Here is an 18,564-nt window from a genome sequence, read left to right as displayed (position 1 = left end):
AGGATTGGATCCTGGTGACCACGGACGCCAGCCTGAGAGGCTGGGGAGCAGTCACACAAGGAAGAAACTTCCAGGGCGTGTGGTCGAGCCTGGAAACGTCTCTTCACATAAACATTCTGGAACTAAGAGCAATCTACAATGCTCTAAGCCAGGCAGAACCTCTGCTTCAAGGAAAACCGGTGTTGATCCAGTCGGACAACATCACGGCAGTCGCCCATGTAAACAGACAGGGCGGCACAAGAAGCAGGAGTGCAATGGCAGAAGCTGCAAGGATTCTTCGCTGGGCAGAGAATCATGTGATAGCACGGTCAGCAGTGTTCATCCCGGGAGTGGACAACTGGGAAGCAGACTTCCTCAGCAGACACGACCTTCACCCGGGAGAGTGGGGACTTCATCCAGAAGTTTTCCACATGCTTGTAACCCGTTGGGAAAGACCAATGGTGGACATGATGGCGTCTCGCCTCAACAAAAAACTGGACGGGTATTGCGCCAGGTCAAGAGACCCGCAGGCAATAGCTGTGGACGCGCTGGTAACGCCTTGGGTGTACCAGTCGGTGTATGTGTTTCCTCCTCTGCCTCTCATACCAAAAGTATTGAGAATTATACGGCAAAGAGGCGTAAGAACGATACTAGTGGCTCCGGATTGGCCAAGAAGGACTTGGTACCCGGAACTTCAAGAGATGATCACGGAGGATCCGTGGCCTCTACCTCTGAGAAGGGACCTGCTTCAGCAGGGTCCCTGTCTGTTTCAAGACTTACCGCGGCTGCGTTTGACGGCATGGCGGTTGAACGCCGGATCCTAAAGGAAAAAGGCATGCCGGAAGAAGTCATTCCTACCTTGATTAAAGCAAGGAAGGAAGTAACCGCGCAACATTATCACCGCATTTGGCGAAAATATGTTGCGTGGTGCGAGGATCGGAGTGCTCCGACGGAGGAATTTCAACTGGGTCGATTCCTACATTTCCTGCAATCAGGATTGTCTATGGGTCTCAAATTGGGATCTATTAAGGTTCAAATTTCGGCCCTGTCGATTTTCTTCCAGAAAGAATTGGCTTCAGTTCCTGAAGTCCAGACCCTTGTTAAGGGAGTACTGCATATACAGCCCCCTGTGGTGCCTCCAGTGGCACCGTGGGATCTCAATGTTGTTTTGGACTTTCTCAAATCTCATTGGTTTGAACCACTAAAAACTGTGGATTTGAAATATCTCACATGGAAAGTGACCATGCTACTAGCCCTGGCTTCGGCCAGGAGAGTGTCAGAACTGGCAGCTTTATCTTACAAAAGCCCATATCTGATTTTCCATTCGGACAGGGCAGAACTGCGGACTCGTCCGCATTTTCTCCCTAAGGTGGTGTCAGCATTTCATCTGAACCAGCCTATTGTAGTGCCTGCGGCTACAAGCGACTTGGAGGTCTCCAAGTTGTTGGACGTTGTCAGAGCTTTAAAAATATACATTTCAAGGACAGCTGGAGTCAGGAAATCTGACTCACTGTTTATACTATATGCTCCCAACAAGTTGGGCGCTCCTGCGTCTAAGCAGACTATTGCTCGCTGGATTTGTAGTACGATTCAGCTTGCACATTCTGTGGCAGGCCTGCCACAGCCAAAATCGGTAAAAGCCCATTCCACAAGGAAGGTGGGTTCTTCTTGGGCGGCTGCCCGAGGGGTCTCGGCATTACAACTCTGCCGAGCGGCTACGTGGTCGGGGGAGAACACGTTTGTAAAATTCTACAAATTTGATACCCTGGCTAAGGAGGACCTGGAGTTCTCTCATTCGGTGCTGCAGAGTCATCCGCACTCTCCCGCCCGTTTGGGAGCTTTGGTATAATCCCCATGGTCCTTTCAGGAACCCCAGCATCCACTAGGACGATAGAGAAAATAAGAATTTACTTACCGATAATTCTATTTCTCGGAGTCCGTAGTGGATGCTGGGCGCCCATCCCAAGTGCGGATTATCTGCAATAATTGTACATAGTTATTGTTACCTAAATCGGGTTATTGTTGTAGGGAGCCATCTTTCAGAGGATCCTCTGTTATCATACTGTTAACTGGGTTTAGATCACAGGTTGTACGGTGTGATTGGTGTGGCTGGTATGAGTCTTACCCGGGATTCATAAATCCTTCCTTATTGTGTACGCTCGTCCGGGCACAGTATCCTAACTGAGGCTTGGAGGAGGGTCATAGGGGGAGGAGCCAGTACACACCACCTGATCGTAAAGCTTTACTTTTTGTGCCCTGTCTCCTGCGGAGCCGCTATTCCCCATGGTCCTTTCAGGAACCCCAGCATCCACTACGGACTCCGAGAAATAGAATTATCGGTAAGTAAATTCTTATTTTGACAATACTGTATTGTTTTACTTTAAAAAGCTACAAGTTACTGCACAGCTTTGTTCAGATGGGAGAGAATTCTAGTATAATACAAATATATGGCCTAATTCAGACCAGATCGCAACAGCAAAATTGTTCTCTAATGGGCAAACCTATGTGTGAAGTGCTTGTGGGGCAGATATAACATGTGCAGAGAGAGTTAGATTTGGGTGGGTTATTTTGTTTGTGTGCAGGGTAAATACTGGCTGCTTTATTTTTACACTGTTGTTTAGATTTCAATTTGAACACACCCCACCCAAATCTAACTCTCTCTGCACATGTTACATCAGCCCCACCTGCAGTGCACATGGGGCCTAATTCAGATCTGGTCGCAGCAGCAAATTTGTTAGCTAATGGGCAAAACCATGTGCACTGCAGGGGGTGGGGGGGTTAGATATAACATGTGCAGGGAGAGTTACATTTGGGTGGGGTGTGTTCAAAGTGAAATCTAAATTGCAGTGTAAAAATAAAGCAGCCAGTATTTACCCTGCACAGAAACCCGATAACCCACCCAAATCTAACTCTCTCTACAAATGTTATTTCTCTATCGTCCTAGTGGATGCTGGGGTTCCTGAAAGGACCATGGGGAATAGCGGCTCCGCAGGAGACAGGGCACAAAAGTAAAGCTTTCCGATCAGGTGGTGTGCACTGGCTCCTCCCCCTATGACCCTCCTCCAAGCCAGTTAGATTTTTGTGCCCGGCCGAGAAGGGTGCAATCTAGGTGGCTCTCCTAAAGAGCTGCTTAGAGAAAGTTTAGCTTAGGTTTTTTATTTTACAGTGAGTCCTGCTGGCAACAGGATCACTGCAACGAGGGACTTAGGGGAGAAGAAGTGAACTCACCTGCGTGCAGGATGGATTGGCTTCTTGGCTACTGGACATCAGCTCCAGAGGGACGATCACAGGTACAGCCTGGATGGTCACCGGAGCCTCGCCGCCGGCCCCCTTGCAGATGCTGAAACATGAAGAGGTCCAGAATCGGCGGCAGAAGACTCCTCAGTCTTCTAAAGGTAGCGCACAGCACTGCAGCTGTGCGCCATTTTCCTCTCAGCACACTTCACACGGCAGTCACTGAGGGTGCAGGGCGCTGGGAGGGGAGCGCCCTGGGAGGCAAATGAAAACCTATTTGGCTAAAAAATACCTCACATATAGCCTCCGGGGCTATATGGAGATATTTAACCCCTGCCAGAATACACTAAAGAGCGGGAGACGAGCCCGCCGGAAAAGGGGCGGGGCCTATCTCCTCAGCACACAGCGCCATTTTCCTTACACAGCTCCGCTGGTCAGGACGGCTCCCAGGTCTCTCCCCTGCACTGCACTACAGAAACAGGGTAAAACAAGAGAGGGGGGGCAAAATAGTGGCAAAAATTATATTATAAAAGCAGCTATACAGGGAGCACTTATTATAAGGCTATCCCTGTCATATATAGCGCTTTTGGTGTGTGCTGGCAAACTCTCCCTCTGTCTCCCCAAAGGGCTAGTGGGGTCCTGTCTTTGTTAAGAGCATTCCCTGTGTGTCTGCTGTGTGTCGGTACGTGTGTGTCGACATGTATGAGGACGATATTGGTGTGGAGGCGGAGCAATTGCCAAATATGGGGATGTCACCTCCTAGGGGGTCGACACCAGAATGGATGCCTTTATTTATGGAATTACGGGATAGTGTCAACACGCTAAAGCAGTCGTTTGTCGACATGAGACGGCCGGACAATCAGTTAGTGCCTGTCCAGGCGCCTCAAACACAGTCAGGGGCTGTAAAACGCCCTTTGCCTCAGTCGGTCGACACAGACCCAGACACAGGCACTGATTCCAGTGGCGACGGTGACGAATCAACCGTATTTTCCAGTAGGGCCACACGTTATATGATTTTGGCAATGAAGGAGGCGTTACATTTAGCTGATACTACTGGTACCACTAAACAGGGTATTATGTGGGGTGTGAAAAAACTACCTATAGTTTTTCCTGAATCAGAAGAACTAAATGATGTATGTGATGAAGCGTGGGTTGCCCCCGATAAAAAGATGCTAATTTCAAAGAAGTTATTAGCTTTATACCCTTTCCCGTCAGAGGTTAGGGCGCGCTGGGAAACACCTCCTAGGGTGGATAAGGCGCTCACACGCTTATCTAAACAAGTGGCGTTACCCTCTCCTGAGACGGCCGCACTTAAAGATCCAACAGATAGGAGGATGGAAAATATCCAAAAAAGTATATACACACATACAGGTGTTATACTACGACCAGCTATAGCGTCAGCCTGGATGTGCAGTGCTGGAGTAGTTTGGTCAGAGTCCCTGATTGAAAATATTGATACCCTGGATAGGGACAATGTTTTACTGTCTTTAGAGCAAATAAAGGATGCATTTCTTTATATGCGTGATGCACAGAGGGATATCTGCACACTGGCATCACGGGTAAGTGCTATGTCCATTTCGGCCAGAAGAAGTTTATGGACGCGACAGTGGTCAGGCGATGCGGACTCAAAACGGCATATGGAAGTTTTGCCGTATAAAGGGGAGGAGTTATTTGGAGTCGGTCTATCAGATTTGGTGGCCACGGCTACAGCCGGGAAATCCACCTTTTTACCTCAAGCTACTCCCCAACAGAAAAAGACACCGACTTTTCAACCGCAGTCCTTTCGTTCCTTTAAAAACAAGAGAGCAAAGGGATATTCATATCTGCCACGAGGCAGAGGAAGGGGGAAGAGACACCAACAGGCAGCTCCTTCCCAGGAACAGAAGCCCTCCCCCGCTTCTACAAAAGCCTCAGCATGACGCTGGGGCTTCTCAAGCGGACTCGGGGGCGGTGGGCGGTCGTCTCAAGCATTTCAGCGCGCAGTGGGCTCACTCGCAGGTAGATCCCTGGATCCTGCAGATAATATCTCAGGGGTACAGGTTGGAACTAGAGACAGATCCGCCTCGCCGTTTCCTGAAGTCTGCTTTACCAACGTCCCCCTCCGAAAGGGAGACGGTTTTGGAAGCCATTCACAAGCTGTACTCTCAGCAGGTGATAGTCAAGGTACCTCTTCTACAACAGGGAAAGGGGTATTATTCCACTCTATTTGTGGTACCGAAGCCGGACGGCTCGGTAAGACCTATTCTAAATCTGAAGTCCTTGAACCTGTACATAAAGAAGTTCAAGTTCAAAATGGAGTCACTCAGAGCAGTGATAGCGAACCTGGAAGAAGGGGACTTTATGGTGTCCTTGGACATCAAGGATGCGTACCTCCACGTTCCAATTTACCCCTCACACCAGGGGTACCTCAGGTTCGTTGTACAAAACTGTCACTATCAGTTTCAGACGCTGCCGTTCGGATTGTCCACGGCACCTCGGGTCTTTACAAAGGTAATGGCCGAGATGATGATTCTTCTTCGAAGAAAAGGCGTATTAATTATCCCATACTTGGACGATCTCCTAATAAGGGCAAGGTCCAGAGAACAGCTAGAGAGGGGATTAGCACTGTCTCAAGAAGTGCTAAAACAGCACGGCTGGATTCTGAATATTCCAAAATCCCAGTTAATGCCGACAACTCGTCTGCTGTTCCTAGGGATGATTCTGGACACGGTTCAGAAAAAGGTTTTTCTCCCGGAGGAAAAAGCCAAGGAGTTGTCCGAGCTTGTCAGGAACCTCCTAAAACCAGGAAAGGTGTCTGTACATCAATGCACAAGAGTCCTGGGAAAAATGGTGGCTTCTTACGAAGCAATTCCATTCGGCAGATTCCATGCACGAATTTTCCAGAGGGATCTGTTAGACAAATGGTCAGGGTCGCATCTTCAGATGCACCAGCGGATAACCCTGTCTCCAAGGACAAGGGTATCTCTTCTGTGGTGGTTGCAGAGTGCTCATCTATTGGAGGGCCGCAGATTCGGCATACAGGATTGGATCCTGGTGACCACGGACGCCAGCCTGAGAGGCTGGGGAGCAGTCACACAAGGAAGAAACTTCCAGGGAGTGTGGACGAGCCTGGAAACGTCTCTTCACATAAACATTCTGGAACTAAGAGCAATCTACAATGCTCTAAGCCAGGCAGAACCTCTGCTTCAAGGAAAACCGGTGTTGATCCAGTCGGACAACATCACGGCAGTCGCCCATGTGAACAGACAGGGCGGCACAAGAAGCAGGAGTGCAATGGCAGAAGCTGCAAGGATTCTTCGCTGGGCAGAGAATCATGTGATAGCACTGTCAGCAGTGTTCATCCCGGGAGTGGACAACTGGGAAGCAGACTTCCTCAGCAGACACGACCTTCACCCGGGAAAGTGGGGACTTCATCCGGAAGTCTTCCACATGCTGGTAACCCGTTGGGAAAGACCAATGGTGGACATGATGGCGTCTCGCCTCAACAAAAAACTGGACAGGTATTGCGCCAGGTCAAGAGATCCGCAGGCAATAGCTGTGGACGCGCTGGTAACGCCTTGGGTGTACCAGTCGGTGTATGTGTTTCCTCCTCTGCCTCTCATACCAAAAGTATTGAGAATTATACGGCAAAGAGGCGTAAGAACGATACTAGTGGTTCCGGATTGGCCAAGAAGGACTTGGTACCCGGAACTTCAAGAGATGATCACGGAAGATCCGTGGCCTCTACCTCTAAGGAGGGACTTGCTTCAGCAGGGTCCCTGTCTGTTTCAAGACTTACCGCGGCTGCGTTTGACGGCATGGCGGTTGAACGCCGGATCCTAAAGGAAAAAGGCATGCCGGAAGAAGTCATTCCTACTTTGATTAAAGCAAGGAAGGAAGTAACCGTGCAACACTATCACCGCATTTGGCGAAGATATGTTGCGTGGTGCGAGGATCGGAGTGCTCCGACGGAGGAATTTCAACTGGGTCGATTCCTACATTTCCTGCAATCAGGATTGTCTATGGGTCTCAAATTGGGATCTATTAAGGTTCAAATTTCGGCCCTGTCGATTTTCTTTCAAAAAGAATTGGCTTCAGTTCCTGAAGTCCAGACTTTTGTTAAGGGAGTGCTGCATATACAGCCTCCTGTGGTGCCTCCAGTGGCACCGTGGGATCTCAATGTGGTTTTGGAATTTCTAAAATCTCATTGGTTTGAACCACTAAAAAAGGTGGATTTAAAATATCTCACATGGAAAGTGACCATGTTACTAGCCCTGGCTTCGGCCAGGAGAGTGTCAGAACTGGCAGCTTTATCTTACAAAAGCCCATATCTGATTTTCCATTCGGACAGGGCAGAACTGCGGACTCGTCCGCATTTTCTCCCTAAGGTGGTGTCAGCATTTCATCTGAACCAGCCTATTGTAGTGCCTGCGGCTACAAGTGACTTGGAGGACTCCAAGTTACTGGACGTTGTCAGAGCATTAAAAATATATATTGCAAGGACAGCTGGAGTCAGAAAATCTGACTCGTTGTTTATATTGTATGCACCCAACAAGATGGGTGCTCCTGCGTCTAAGCAGACGATTGCTCGTTGGATCTGTAGCACAATCCAACTTGCACATTCTGTGGCAGGCCTGCCACAGCCTAAATCTGTAAAGGCCCACTCCACAAGGAAGGTGGGCTCATCTTGGGCGGCTGCCCGAGGGGTCTCGGCATTACAACTTTGCCGAGCAGCTACGTGGTCAGGGGAGAACACGTTTGTAAAATTTTACAAATTTGATACTCTGGCTAAGGAGGACCTGGAGTTCTCTCATTCGGTGCTGCAGAGTCATCCGCACTCTCCCGCCCGTTTGGGAGCTTTGGTATAATCCCCATGGTCCTTTCAGGAACCCCAGCATCCACTAGGACGATAGAGAAAATAAGAATTTACTTACCGATAATTCTATTTCTCGGAGTCCGTAGTGGATGCTGGGCGCCCATCCCAAGTGCGGATTATCTGCAATAATTGTACATAGTTATTGTTAACTAATTCGGGTTATTGTTAGGAAGCCATCTTTCAGAGGCTCCTCTGTTATCATACTGTTAACTGGTTTTGATCACAAGTTGTACGGTGTGATTGGTGTGGCTGGTATGAGTCTTACCCGGGATTCAAAATTCCTCCCTTATTGTGTACGCTCGTCCGGGCACAGTACCTAACTGGCTTGGAGGAGGGTCATAGGGGGAGGAGCCAGTGCACACCACCTGATCGGAAAGCTTTACTTTTGTGCCCTGTCTCCTGCGGAGCCGCTATTCCCCATGGTCCTTTCAGGAACCCCAGCATCCACTACGGACTCCGAGAAATAGAATTATCGGTAAGTAAATTCTTATTATCTTCCCCACCTGCAGTGCACATGGTTTTACCCATTGGAGAACAATTTTGCTGCTGCAATCAGGTCTGAATTAGGCGCATAATTGCTTCAATCCAAAATCGACAAACTGTCAATTCTTCTGGGTAATTGCTGTCTCTGATCTGTCAGGTGCAGATGGATCCATCTGGAAGATTCTTGGCAACAAGTTGCTCCAATAAAAACATCTCCCTCTTCGACCTGCAAAATGGTGAATGTGTCGCTGTGATGTACGGACACTCTGGTTAGTTCCATTAATGCCCCATTTACTTGAGTGTCAGGTTGTTTTCTGTATTTTCACATCACTATACTAACCAATTGTGAGATACAGTATCACCAGAAAATGGAACATGGAAGCTTACTACAGCTTATTCTTCACAAATGATGAATTGTGTACTTAATATGGATCCTTCTTTTAAAAGGGTTCTTTACACCGTACATATAGGGTGTTCAGCGATAAATCCCAAAACAGCCCAATGGTTTAACAACGGGACCTGAACAAGGGTTATTAAGGAACTCCTATAAAATGCTGTAACTTGTAAACACTTTCCAGTGGGTCTAGGACATCTATGTTTGATGGCATTTATCACAACCTACTGTCCACCTCCCCTATAGGCTTGGATTTTACTTACTACCAGGCCTTTACTCAGGCTGATCAAGTACTGACGACTTTGCTTTTCAAAACTGCTTTACAGATGCACTTAAATAATGTTCTAATTATTACTGTAATTGTACAAAATATACTACTTGTTCCCCAGATATTGTGACTGACATGAAGTTTACATATGACTGCAAGAGACTGATCACTGTCTCCGGAGACAGGTTTGTTAGCTGTATATTTTCACACTTTTTTCCATTTTTTTTTTTTTTTTTAACTTAAACGTTTAAACTTTTTTTAATTATTTTTGTATAAATCTTTTAAACGTTGCAAAGAGATATTAGCAGAAATGAATATACTGCACTTTTCAACAGTATATTTTGGAGTGGAATTATTTAAAACAGTGCTTGCTAATCTCTGTCCTCAAGGCACATTAAGGGGGATATTCAATTACCCGCACCGACTACGGGTGTAAAAGTCTCGCCGGCAGATGAAGCAAAATCCACGATAACAGCCCCGTTTTCATCCGAAAACGGGGCTTTCTCTGACGTCCTAGTGGATGCTGGGAACTCCGTAAGGACCATGGGGAATAGCGGCTCCGCAGGAGACTGGGCACAAAAGTAAAGCTTTAGGACTACCTGGTGTGCACTGGCTCCTCCCCCTATGACCCTCCTCCAAGCCTCAGTTAGATTTTTGTGCCCGGCCGAGAAGGGTGCATTCTAGGAGGCTCTCCTGAGTTTCTTAGTAAAAGTTTAGTTTTAGGTTTTTTATTTTCAGTGAGACCTGCTGGCAACAGGCTCACTGCATCGAGGGACTAAGGGGAGAAGAAGCGAACCTGCCTGCTTGCAGCCAGCTTGGGCTTCTTGGCTACTGGACACCATTAGCTCCAGAGGGACCGAACACAGGCCCAGCCTCGGAGTCCGGTCCCAGAGCCGCGCCGCCGGCCCCCTTACAGAGCCAGAAGCAAGAAGAGGTCCGGAAAATCGGCGGCAGAAGACATCAGTCTTCACCAAGGTAGCGCACAGCACTGCAGCTGTGCGCCATTGCTCCTCAGGCACACTTCACACTCCGGTCACTGAGGGTGCAGGGCGCTGGGGGGGGGCGCCCTGAGCAGCAATAGAAACACCTTGGCTGGCGAAAATACATCACATATAACCCCCAGGGCTATATGGATGTATTTTAACCCCTGCCAGAATACAGCAAAAAGCGGGAGAAAAGTCCACCGAGAAGGGGGCGGAGCCTATCTCCTCAGCACACGGGCGCCATTTTCCCTCACAGCTTCGCTGGAAGGACGTCTCTCTGACTCTTCCCTGCAGTCCTGCACTACAGAAAAGGGTAAAACAAGAGAGGGGGGCACTAATTAGGCGCAGTATAAATAAAACAGCAGCTATAAGGGGAAAAACACTTCTATAAGGTTATCCCTGTATATATATATATATAGCGCTCTGGTGTGTGCTGGCATACTCTCCCTCTGTCTCCCCAAAGGGCTAGTGGGGTCCTGTCCTCTATCGGAGCATTCCCTGTGTGTGTGCTGTATGTCGGTACGATTGTGTCGACATGTATGAGGAGGAAAATGGTGTGGAGGCGGAGAAATTGCCTGTAATGGAGATGTCACCCCCTAGGGAGTCGACACCTGAGTGGCTGAGCTTATGGAAGGAATTACGTGACAGTGTCAGCTCTTTAAAAAAGACGGTTGATGACATGAGACAGCCGGCTACTCAGCTCGTGCCTGTCTAGGCGTCTCAAAAGCCATCAGGGGCTCTAAAACGCCCGTTACCTCAGATGGCAGATACAGACGCCGACACGGATGCTGACTCCAGTGTCGACGATGAAGAGACGAATGTGACTTCCAGTAGGGCCACACGTTACATGATTGATGCTATGGAAAATGTTTTACATTTTTCTGATAATACAAGTACCACTAAAAAGGGTATTATGTTTGGTGAGAAAAAACTGCCTGTAGTTTTTCCTGCATCTGAGGAATTAAATGAAGTGTGTGATGAAGCGTGGGTTTCCCCCGATAAAAAACTGATAATTCCTAAAAGGTTATTAGCATCATACCCCTTCCCGCCAGAGGATAGGGCACGTTGGGAAACACCCCCTAAGGTGGATAAAGCGCTCACACGTTTGTCAAAACAGGTGGCACTACCGTCTCCTGATACGGCCGCCCTTAAGGAACCTGCTGACAGAAAGCATGAGAATATCCTAAAATGTATATACACTCACATGGGTGTTATACTGCGACCAGCAATCGCCTCAGCCTGGATGTGCAGTGCTGGGGTGGCTTGGTCGGATTCCCTGACTGACAATATTGATACCCTAGATAGGGACAGTATATTACTGACTATAGAGCATTTGAAAGATGCATTTCTATATATGCGTGATGCACAGAGGGATATTTGCACTCTGGCATCAAGAGTAAGTGCGCTGTCCATTTCTGCCAGAAGAGGGTTATGGACGAGGCAGTGGTCAGGTGATGCTGATTCCAAAAGGCATATGGAAGTATTGCCTTCCAAAGGGGAGGCGTTATTTGGGGTAGGTCTATCAGACCTGGTGGCCACGGCAACTGCTGGGAAATCCACATCTTTACCCCAGGTAGCCTCTCAACATAAGAAGACGCCGTATTATCAGGCGCAGTCCTTTCGGCCCCATAAAGGCAAGCGGGCAAAAGGCTCCTCATTTCTGCCCCGTGGCAGAGGGAGAGGAAAAAGGCTGCAGCAAACAGCCAGTTCCCAGGAACAGAAGCCCCCTCCCGTTTTCTGCCAAGTCCTCAGCATGACGCTGGGCTTTACAAGCGGACTCAGGCACTCCCCTAAAGTCTGCTTTACGGACGTCTCCCTCCGACAGGGAGGCGGTATTGGAAGCCATTCACAAGCTGTTTTCCCAGCAGGTGATAATCAAGATACCCCTCCTGCAACAGGGACAGGGGTATTATTCCACGCTGTTTGTGGTACCGAAGCCGGACGGCTCGGTGAGACCTATTTTAAATCTGAAATCCTTGAACACTTACATACACAGGTTCAAATTCAAGATGGAGTCACTCAGAGCGGTGATTGCGAACTTGGAAGAAGGGGATTATATGGTGTCTTTGGACATCAAGGAGGCTTACCTCCATGTCCCAATTTACCCTTCTCACCAAGGATACCTCAGGTTTGTGGTACAGAACTGTCACTATCAGTTTCAGACGCTGCCGTTTGGTTTGTCCACGGCACCCCGGGTCTTTACCAAGGTAATGGCCGAAATGATGATACTCCTTCGAAGGAAGGGAGTTTTAGTTATCCCGTACTTGGACGATCTCCTGATAAGGGCAAGATCCAGGGAACAATTGGTAGTCGGGGTAGCACTATCTCAAGTAGTGTTGCGGCAGCACGGTTGGATTCTCAATATTCCAAAATCGCAGCTGATCCCGACGACACGTCTTCTATTCCTAGGGATGATCCTGGACACAGTCCAGAAAAAGGTGTTTCTCCCGGAGGAGAAAGCCAGGGAGTTATCCGAACTAGTCAGAAACCTCCTAAAACCAGGCCAAGTGTCAGTGCATCAATGCACAAGGGTCCTGGGAAAAATGGTGGCTTCCTACGAAGCAATCCCTTTCGGCAGATTCCACGCAAGAACTTTCCAGTGGGACCTGCTGGACAAATGGTCCGGATCGCATCTTCAGATGCATCAGCGGATAACCCTGTCACCAAAGACAAGGGTGTCTCTCCTGTGGTGGTTGCAGAGTGCTCATCTTCTAGAGGGCCGCAGATTCGGCATTCAGGACTGGGTCCTGGTGACCACGGATGCCAGCCTGCGAGGCTGGGGAGCAGTCACACAGGGAAGAAATTTCCAGGGCTTGTGGTCAAGCCTGGAGACATCACTTCACATAAATATCCTGGAGCTGAGGGCCATTTACAATGCCCTAAGCCAAGCAAGGCCTCTGCTTCAAGGTCAGCCGGTGCTGATCCAGTCGGACAACATCACGGCAGTTGCCCACGTGAACAGACAGGGCGGCACAAGAAGCAGGAGGGCAATGGCAGAAGCTGCAAGGATTCTTCGCTGGGCAGAAAATCATGTGATAGCACTGTCAGCAGTGTTCATTCCGGGAGTGGACAACTGGGAAGCAGACTTCCTCAGCAGGCACGACCTCCACCCGGGAGAGTGGGGACTTCACCCAGAAGTCTTCCACATGATTGTAAACCGTTGGAAAAAACCAAAGGTGGACATGATGGCGTCCCGCCTCAATAAAAAATTGGACAGGTATTGCGCCAGGTCAAGGGACCCTCAGGCAATAACTGTGGAAGCTCTGGTAACACCATGGGTGTACCAGTCAGTGTATGCGTTTCCCTCCTCTGCCTCTCATACCCAAGGTACTGAGAATTATAAGACGGAGAGGAGTAAGAACTATACTCGTGGCTCCGGATTGGCCAAGAAGGACTTGGTACCCGGATCTTCAAGAGATGCTCACAGAGGACCCGTGGCCTCTACCTCTAAGAAGGGACCTGCTCCAGCAAGGACCCTGTCTGTTCCAAGACTTACCGCGGCTGCGTTTGACGGCATGGCGGTTGAACGCCAGATCCTGAAGGAAAAAGGCATTCCGGAAGAAGTCATTCCTACCCTGATCAAAGCCAGGAAGGATGTGACCGCAAAGCATTATCACCGCATTTGGCGGAAATATGTTGCGTGGTGCGAGGCCAGGAAGGCCCCAACGGAGGAATTTCAACTGGGTCGATTCCTGCATTTCCTGCAAACAGGAGTGTCTATGGGCCTAAAATTAGGATCCATTAAGGTTCAGATTTCGGCCCTGTCGATTTTCTTCCAGAAAGAACTGGCTTCAGTTCCTGAAGTTCAGATGTTTGTCAAGGGGGTGCTGCATATACAGCCTCCTTTTGTGCCTCCAGTGGCACCTTGGGATCTCAATGTAGTTTTGGGGTTCCTAAAATCACATTGGTTTGAACCGCTTAAATCTGTGGATTTGAAATATCTCACATGGAAAGTGGTCATGCTGTTGGCCCTGGCTTCGGCCAGGCGCGTGTCAGAATTGGCGGCTTTATCTTATAAAAGCCCTTACCTGATTTTTCATACGGACAGGGCAGAATTGAGGACTCGTCCACAATTTCTCCCTAAGGTGGTTTCAGCGTTTCACCTGAACCAGCCTATTGTGGTACCTGCGGCTACTAGGGACTTGGAGGACTCCAAGTTGCTGGACGTTGTCAGGGCCGTGAAAATATGTTTCCAGGACGGCTGGAGTCAGAAAATCTGACTCCCTGTTTATCCTGTATGCACTCAACAAGCTGGGTGCTCCTGCTTCTAAGCAGACTATTGCTCGTTGGATTTGTAGTACAATTCAGCTTGCACATTCTGTGGCAGGCCTGCCACAGCCAAAATCTGTAAAAGCCCATTCCACAAGGAAGGTGGGCTCATCTTGGGCGGCTGCCCGAGGGGTCTCGGCTTTACAACTTTGCCGAGCAGCTACTTGGTCAGGGGCAAACACGTTTGCTAAATTCTACAAATTTGATACCCTGGCTGAGGAGGACCTGGAGTTCTCTCATTCGGTGCTGCAGAGTCATCCGCACTCTCCCGCCCGTTTGGGAGCTTTGGTATAATCCCCATGGTCCTTACGGAGTTCCCAGCATCCACTAGGACGTCAGAGAAAATAAGAATTTACTTACCGATAATTCTATTTCTCGTAGTCCGTAGTGGATGCTGGGCGCCCATCCCAAGTGCGGATTGTCTGCAATACTTGTACATAGTTATTGTTAACTAAATCGGGTTATTGTTGTTGTGAGTCATCTTTCCAGAGGCTCCTCTGTTATCATGCTGTTAACTGGGTTCAGATCACAAGTTGTACGGTGTGATTGGTGTGGCTGGTATGAGTCTTACCCGGGATTCAAAATCCTTCCTTATTGTGTACGCTCGTCTGGGCACAGTATCCTAACTGAGGCTTGGAGGAGGGTCATAGGGGGAGGAGCCAGTGCACACCAGGTAGTCCTAAAGCTTTACTTTTGTGCCCAGTCTCCTGCGGAGCCGCTATTCCCCATGGTCCTTACGGAGTTCCCAGCATCCACTACGGACTACGAGAAATAGAATTTCTCTATCGTCCTAAGTGGATGCTGGGGTTCCTGAAAGGACCATGGGGAATAGCGGCTCCGCAGGAGACGGGGCACAAAAGTAAAGCTTTTACAGGTCAGGTGGTGTGTACTGGCTCCTCCCCCTATGACCCTCCTCCAGACTCCAGTTAGATTTTTGTGCCCGGCCGAGAAGGGTGCAATTCTAGGTGGCTCTCATAAAGAGCTGCTTAGAGAGTTTAGCTTAGGTTTTTTATTTTACAGTGATTCCTGCTGGCAACAGGATCACTGCAACGAGGGACAGAGGGGAGAAGAAGTGAACTCACCTGCGTGCAGGATGGATTGGCTTCTTGGCTACTGGACATGAAGCTCCAGAGGGACGATCACAGGTACAGCCTGGATGGTCACCGGAGCCACGCCGCCGGCCCCCTCACAGATGCTGAAGCAAGAAGAGGTCCAGAATCGGCGGCTGAAGACTCCTGCAGTCTTCTTAAGGTAGCGCACAGCACTGCAGCTGTGCGCCATTTTCCTCTCAGCACACTTCACACGACAGTCACTGAGGGTGCAGGGCGCTGGGAGGGGGGCGCCCTGGGAGGCAAATGAAAACCTTTAAAAAGGCTAAAAATACCTCACATATAGCCCCAGAGGCTATATGGAGATATTTACCCCTGCCTAAATGTACTAAATAGCGGGAGACGAGCCCGCCGGAAAAGGGGCGGGGCCTATCTCCTCAGCACACGGCGCCATTTTCTGTCACAGCTCCGCTGGTCAGGAAGGCTCCCAGGTCTCTCCCCTGCACTGCACTACAGAAACAGGGTATAACAGAGAGGGGGGGCAAAATAAATGGCAATATATTAATATAAAAGCAGCTATAAGGGAGCACTTAATCATAAGGCTATCCCTGTCATATATAGCGCTTTTTGGTGTGTGCTGGCAGACTCTCCCTCTGTCTCCCCAAAGGGCTAGTGGGTCCTGTCTTCGTATAGAGCATTCCCTGTGTGTCTGCTGTGTGTCGGTACGTGTGTGTCGACATGTATGAGGACGTTATTGGTGTGGAGGCGGAGCAATTGCCAAATATGAGGATGTCACCTTCTAGGGGGTCGACACCAGAATGGATGCCTTTATTTGTGGAATTACGGGATAGCGTCAACTCGCTTAAGCAGTCGTTTGCCGACATGAGGCGGCCGGACACTCAATTAGTGCCTGTCCAGGCGCCTCAAACACCGTCAGGGGCTGTAAAACGCCCCTTGCCTCAGTCGGTCGACACAGACCCAGACACAGGCACTGATTCCGGTGGTGAAGGTGACGAATCAACCGTATTTTCCAGTAGGGCCACACGTTATATGATTTTGGCAATAAAGGAGATGTTACATTTAGCTGATACTACAGGTACCACTAAACAGGGTATTATGTGGGGTGTGAAAAAACTACCAGTAGTTTTTACCGAATCAGAAGAATTAAATGACGTGTGTGATGAAGCGTGGGGTGCCCCGATAAAAAACTGCTAATTTCAAAGAAGTTATTGGCTTTATACCCTTTCCCGCCAGAGGTTAGGGAGCGCTGGGAAACACCTCCTAGGGTGGACAAAGCGCTAACACGCTTATCAAAACAAGTGGCGTTACCCTCTCCTGAGACGGCCGCACTTAAAGATCCATCAGATAGGAGGATGGAAAATATCCAAAAAGGTATATACACACATGCAGGTGTTATACTACGACCAGCTATTGCGACTGCCTGGATGTGCAGTGCTGGGGTAGTTTGGTCAGAGTCCCTGATCGAAAATATTGATACCCTGGACAGGGACAATATTTTACTGTCGTTAGAACAAATAAAGGATGCATTTCTTTATATGCGTGATGCACAGAGAGATATCTGCACACTGGCATCACGGGTAAGTGCTATGTCCATTTCGGCCAGAAGAGCTTTATGGACACGACAGTGGACAGGCGATGCGTAGAGGAGTTATTTGGGGTCGGTCTATCGGATTTGGTGGCCACGGCTACGGCCGGGAAATCCACCTTTCTACCTCAAGTCACTCCCCAACAGAAAAAGGCACCGACCTTTCAACCGCAGCCCTTTCGTTCCTTTAAAAATAAGAGAGCAAAGGGCTATTCATATCTGCCACGAGGCAGAGGACGAGGGAAGAGACAGCAACAGGCAGCTCCTTCCCAGGAACAGAAGCCCTCCCCGGCTTCTACAAAAGCCTCAGCATGACGCTGGGGCTTCGCAAGCGGACTCGGGGGCGGTAGGCGGTCGTCTCAAGAATTACAGCGCGCAGTGGGCTCACTCGCAGGTAAATCCCTGGATCCTGTAGATAATATCTCAGGGGTACAGGTTGAAATTAGAGACAGAGCCACCTCGCCGTTTCCTGAAGTCTGCTTTACCAACGTCCCCCTCAGAAAGGGAGACGGTTTTGGAAGCCATTCACAAGCTGTATTCTCAGCAGGTGATAGTCAAGGTACCTCTTCTACAACAAGGGAAGGGGTATTATTCCACTCTTTTTGTGGTACCGAAGCCGGATGGCTCGGTAAGGCCTATTCTAAATCTGAAGTCCTTGAACCTGTACATAAAGAAGTTCAAGTTCAAGATGGAGTCACTCAGAGCAGTGATAGCGAACCTGGAAGAAGGGGACTTTATGGTATCCTTGGACATCAAGGATGCGTATCTCCACGTACCAATTACCCCTCAAACCAGGGGTACCTCAGGTTCGTTGTACAAAACTGTCACTATCAGTTTCAGACGCTGCCGTTTGGGTTGTCCACGGCACCTCGGGTCTTTACAAAGGTAATGGCCGAGATAATATTTCTTCTTCGAAGAAAAGGCGTATTAATTATCCCATGCTTGGACGATCTCCTAATAAGGGCAAGGTCCAGAGAACAGCTAGAGATGGGTTTAGCACTATCTCAAGAGGTGCTAAAGCAGCACGGATGGATTCTGAATATTCCAAAATCCCAATTAATGCCGACAACTCGTCTGCTGTTCCTGGGGATGATTCTGGACACAGTTCAGAAAAAGGTTTTTCTTCCCGAAGAAAAAGCCAAGGAGTTATCTGACCTGGTCAGGAACCTCCTAAAACCAGGAAAGGTGTCTGTACATCAATGCACAAGAGTCCTGGGAAAAAATGGTAGCTTCTTACGAAGCAATCCCTTTCGGCAGATTCCATGCAAAGGGATCTGTTGGACAAATGGTCAGGGTCGCATCTTCAGATGCACCTGCGGATAACCCTGTCGCCGAGGACAAGGGTATCCCTTCTGTGGTGGTTGCAGGAGGCTCATCTATTGGAGGGCCGCAGATTCGGCATGCAGGATTGGATCCTGGTGACCACGGATGCCAGCCTGAGAGG

General features: G+C 49.1%; 1 protein-coding gene across 1 annotated transcript in view; it reads left to right on the top strand.

Moving 5' to 3' along the window:
• WDR62 (WD repeat domain 62) overlaps nucleotides 1–18,564 on the top strand; it is a 313,350-nt gene that overhangs the window by 75,956 nt on the left and 218,830 nt on the right. The window contains exons 17-18 of the mRNA XM_063937983.1: nucleotides 8,709–8,820; nucleotides 9,335–9,398. Of these exons, the coding sequence (XP_063794053.1) occupies nucleotides 8,709–8,820; nucleotides 9,335–9,398 (176 nt within the window). The remainder of the gene's footprint in view (nucleotides 1–8,708; nucleotides 8,821–9,334; nucleotides 9,399–18,564) is intronic.

This window comes from Pseudophryne corroboree, chromosome 8 (assembly GCF_028390025.1).
Source record: "Pseudophryne corroboree isolate aPseCor3 chromosome 8, aPseCor3.hap2, whole genome shotgun sequence".
In the NCBI taxonomy this organism is placed as follows: Eukaryota; Metazoa; Chordata; class Amphibia; order Anura; family Myobatrachidae; genus Pseudophryne; species Pseudophryne corroboree.
The sequence above is the reverse complement of the archived record's forward strand: the minus strand, read 5'-3'. Positions and strand labels throughout refer to the sequence as shown.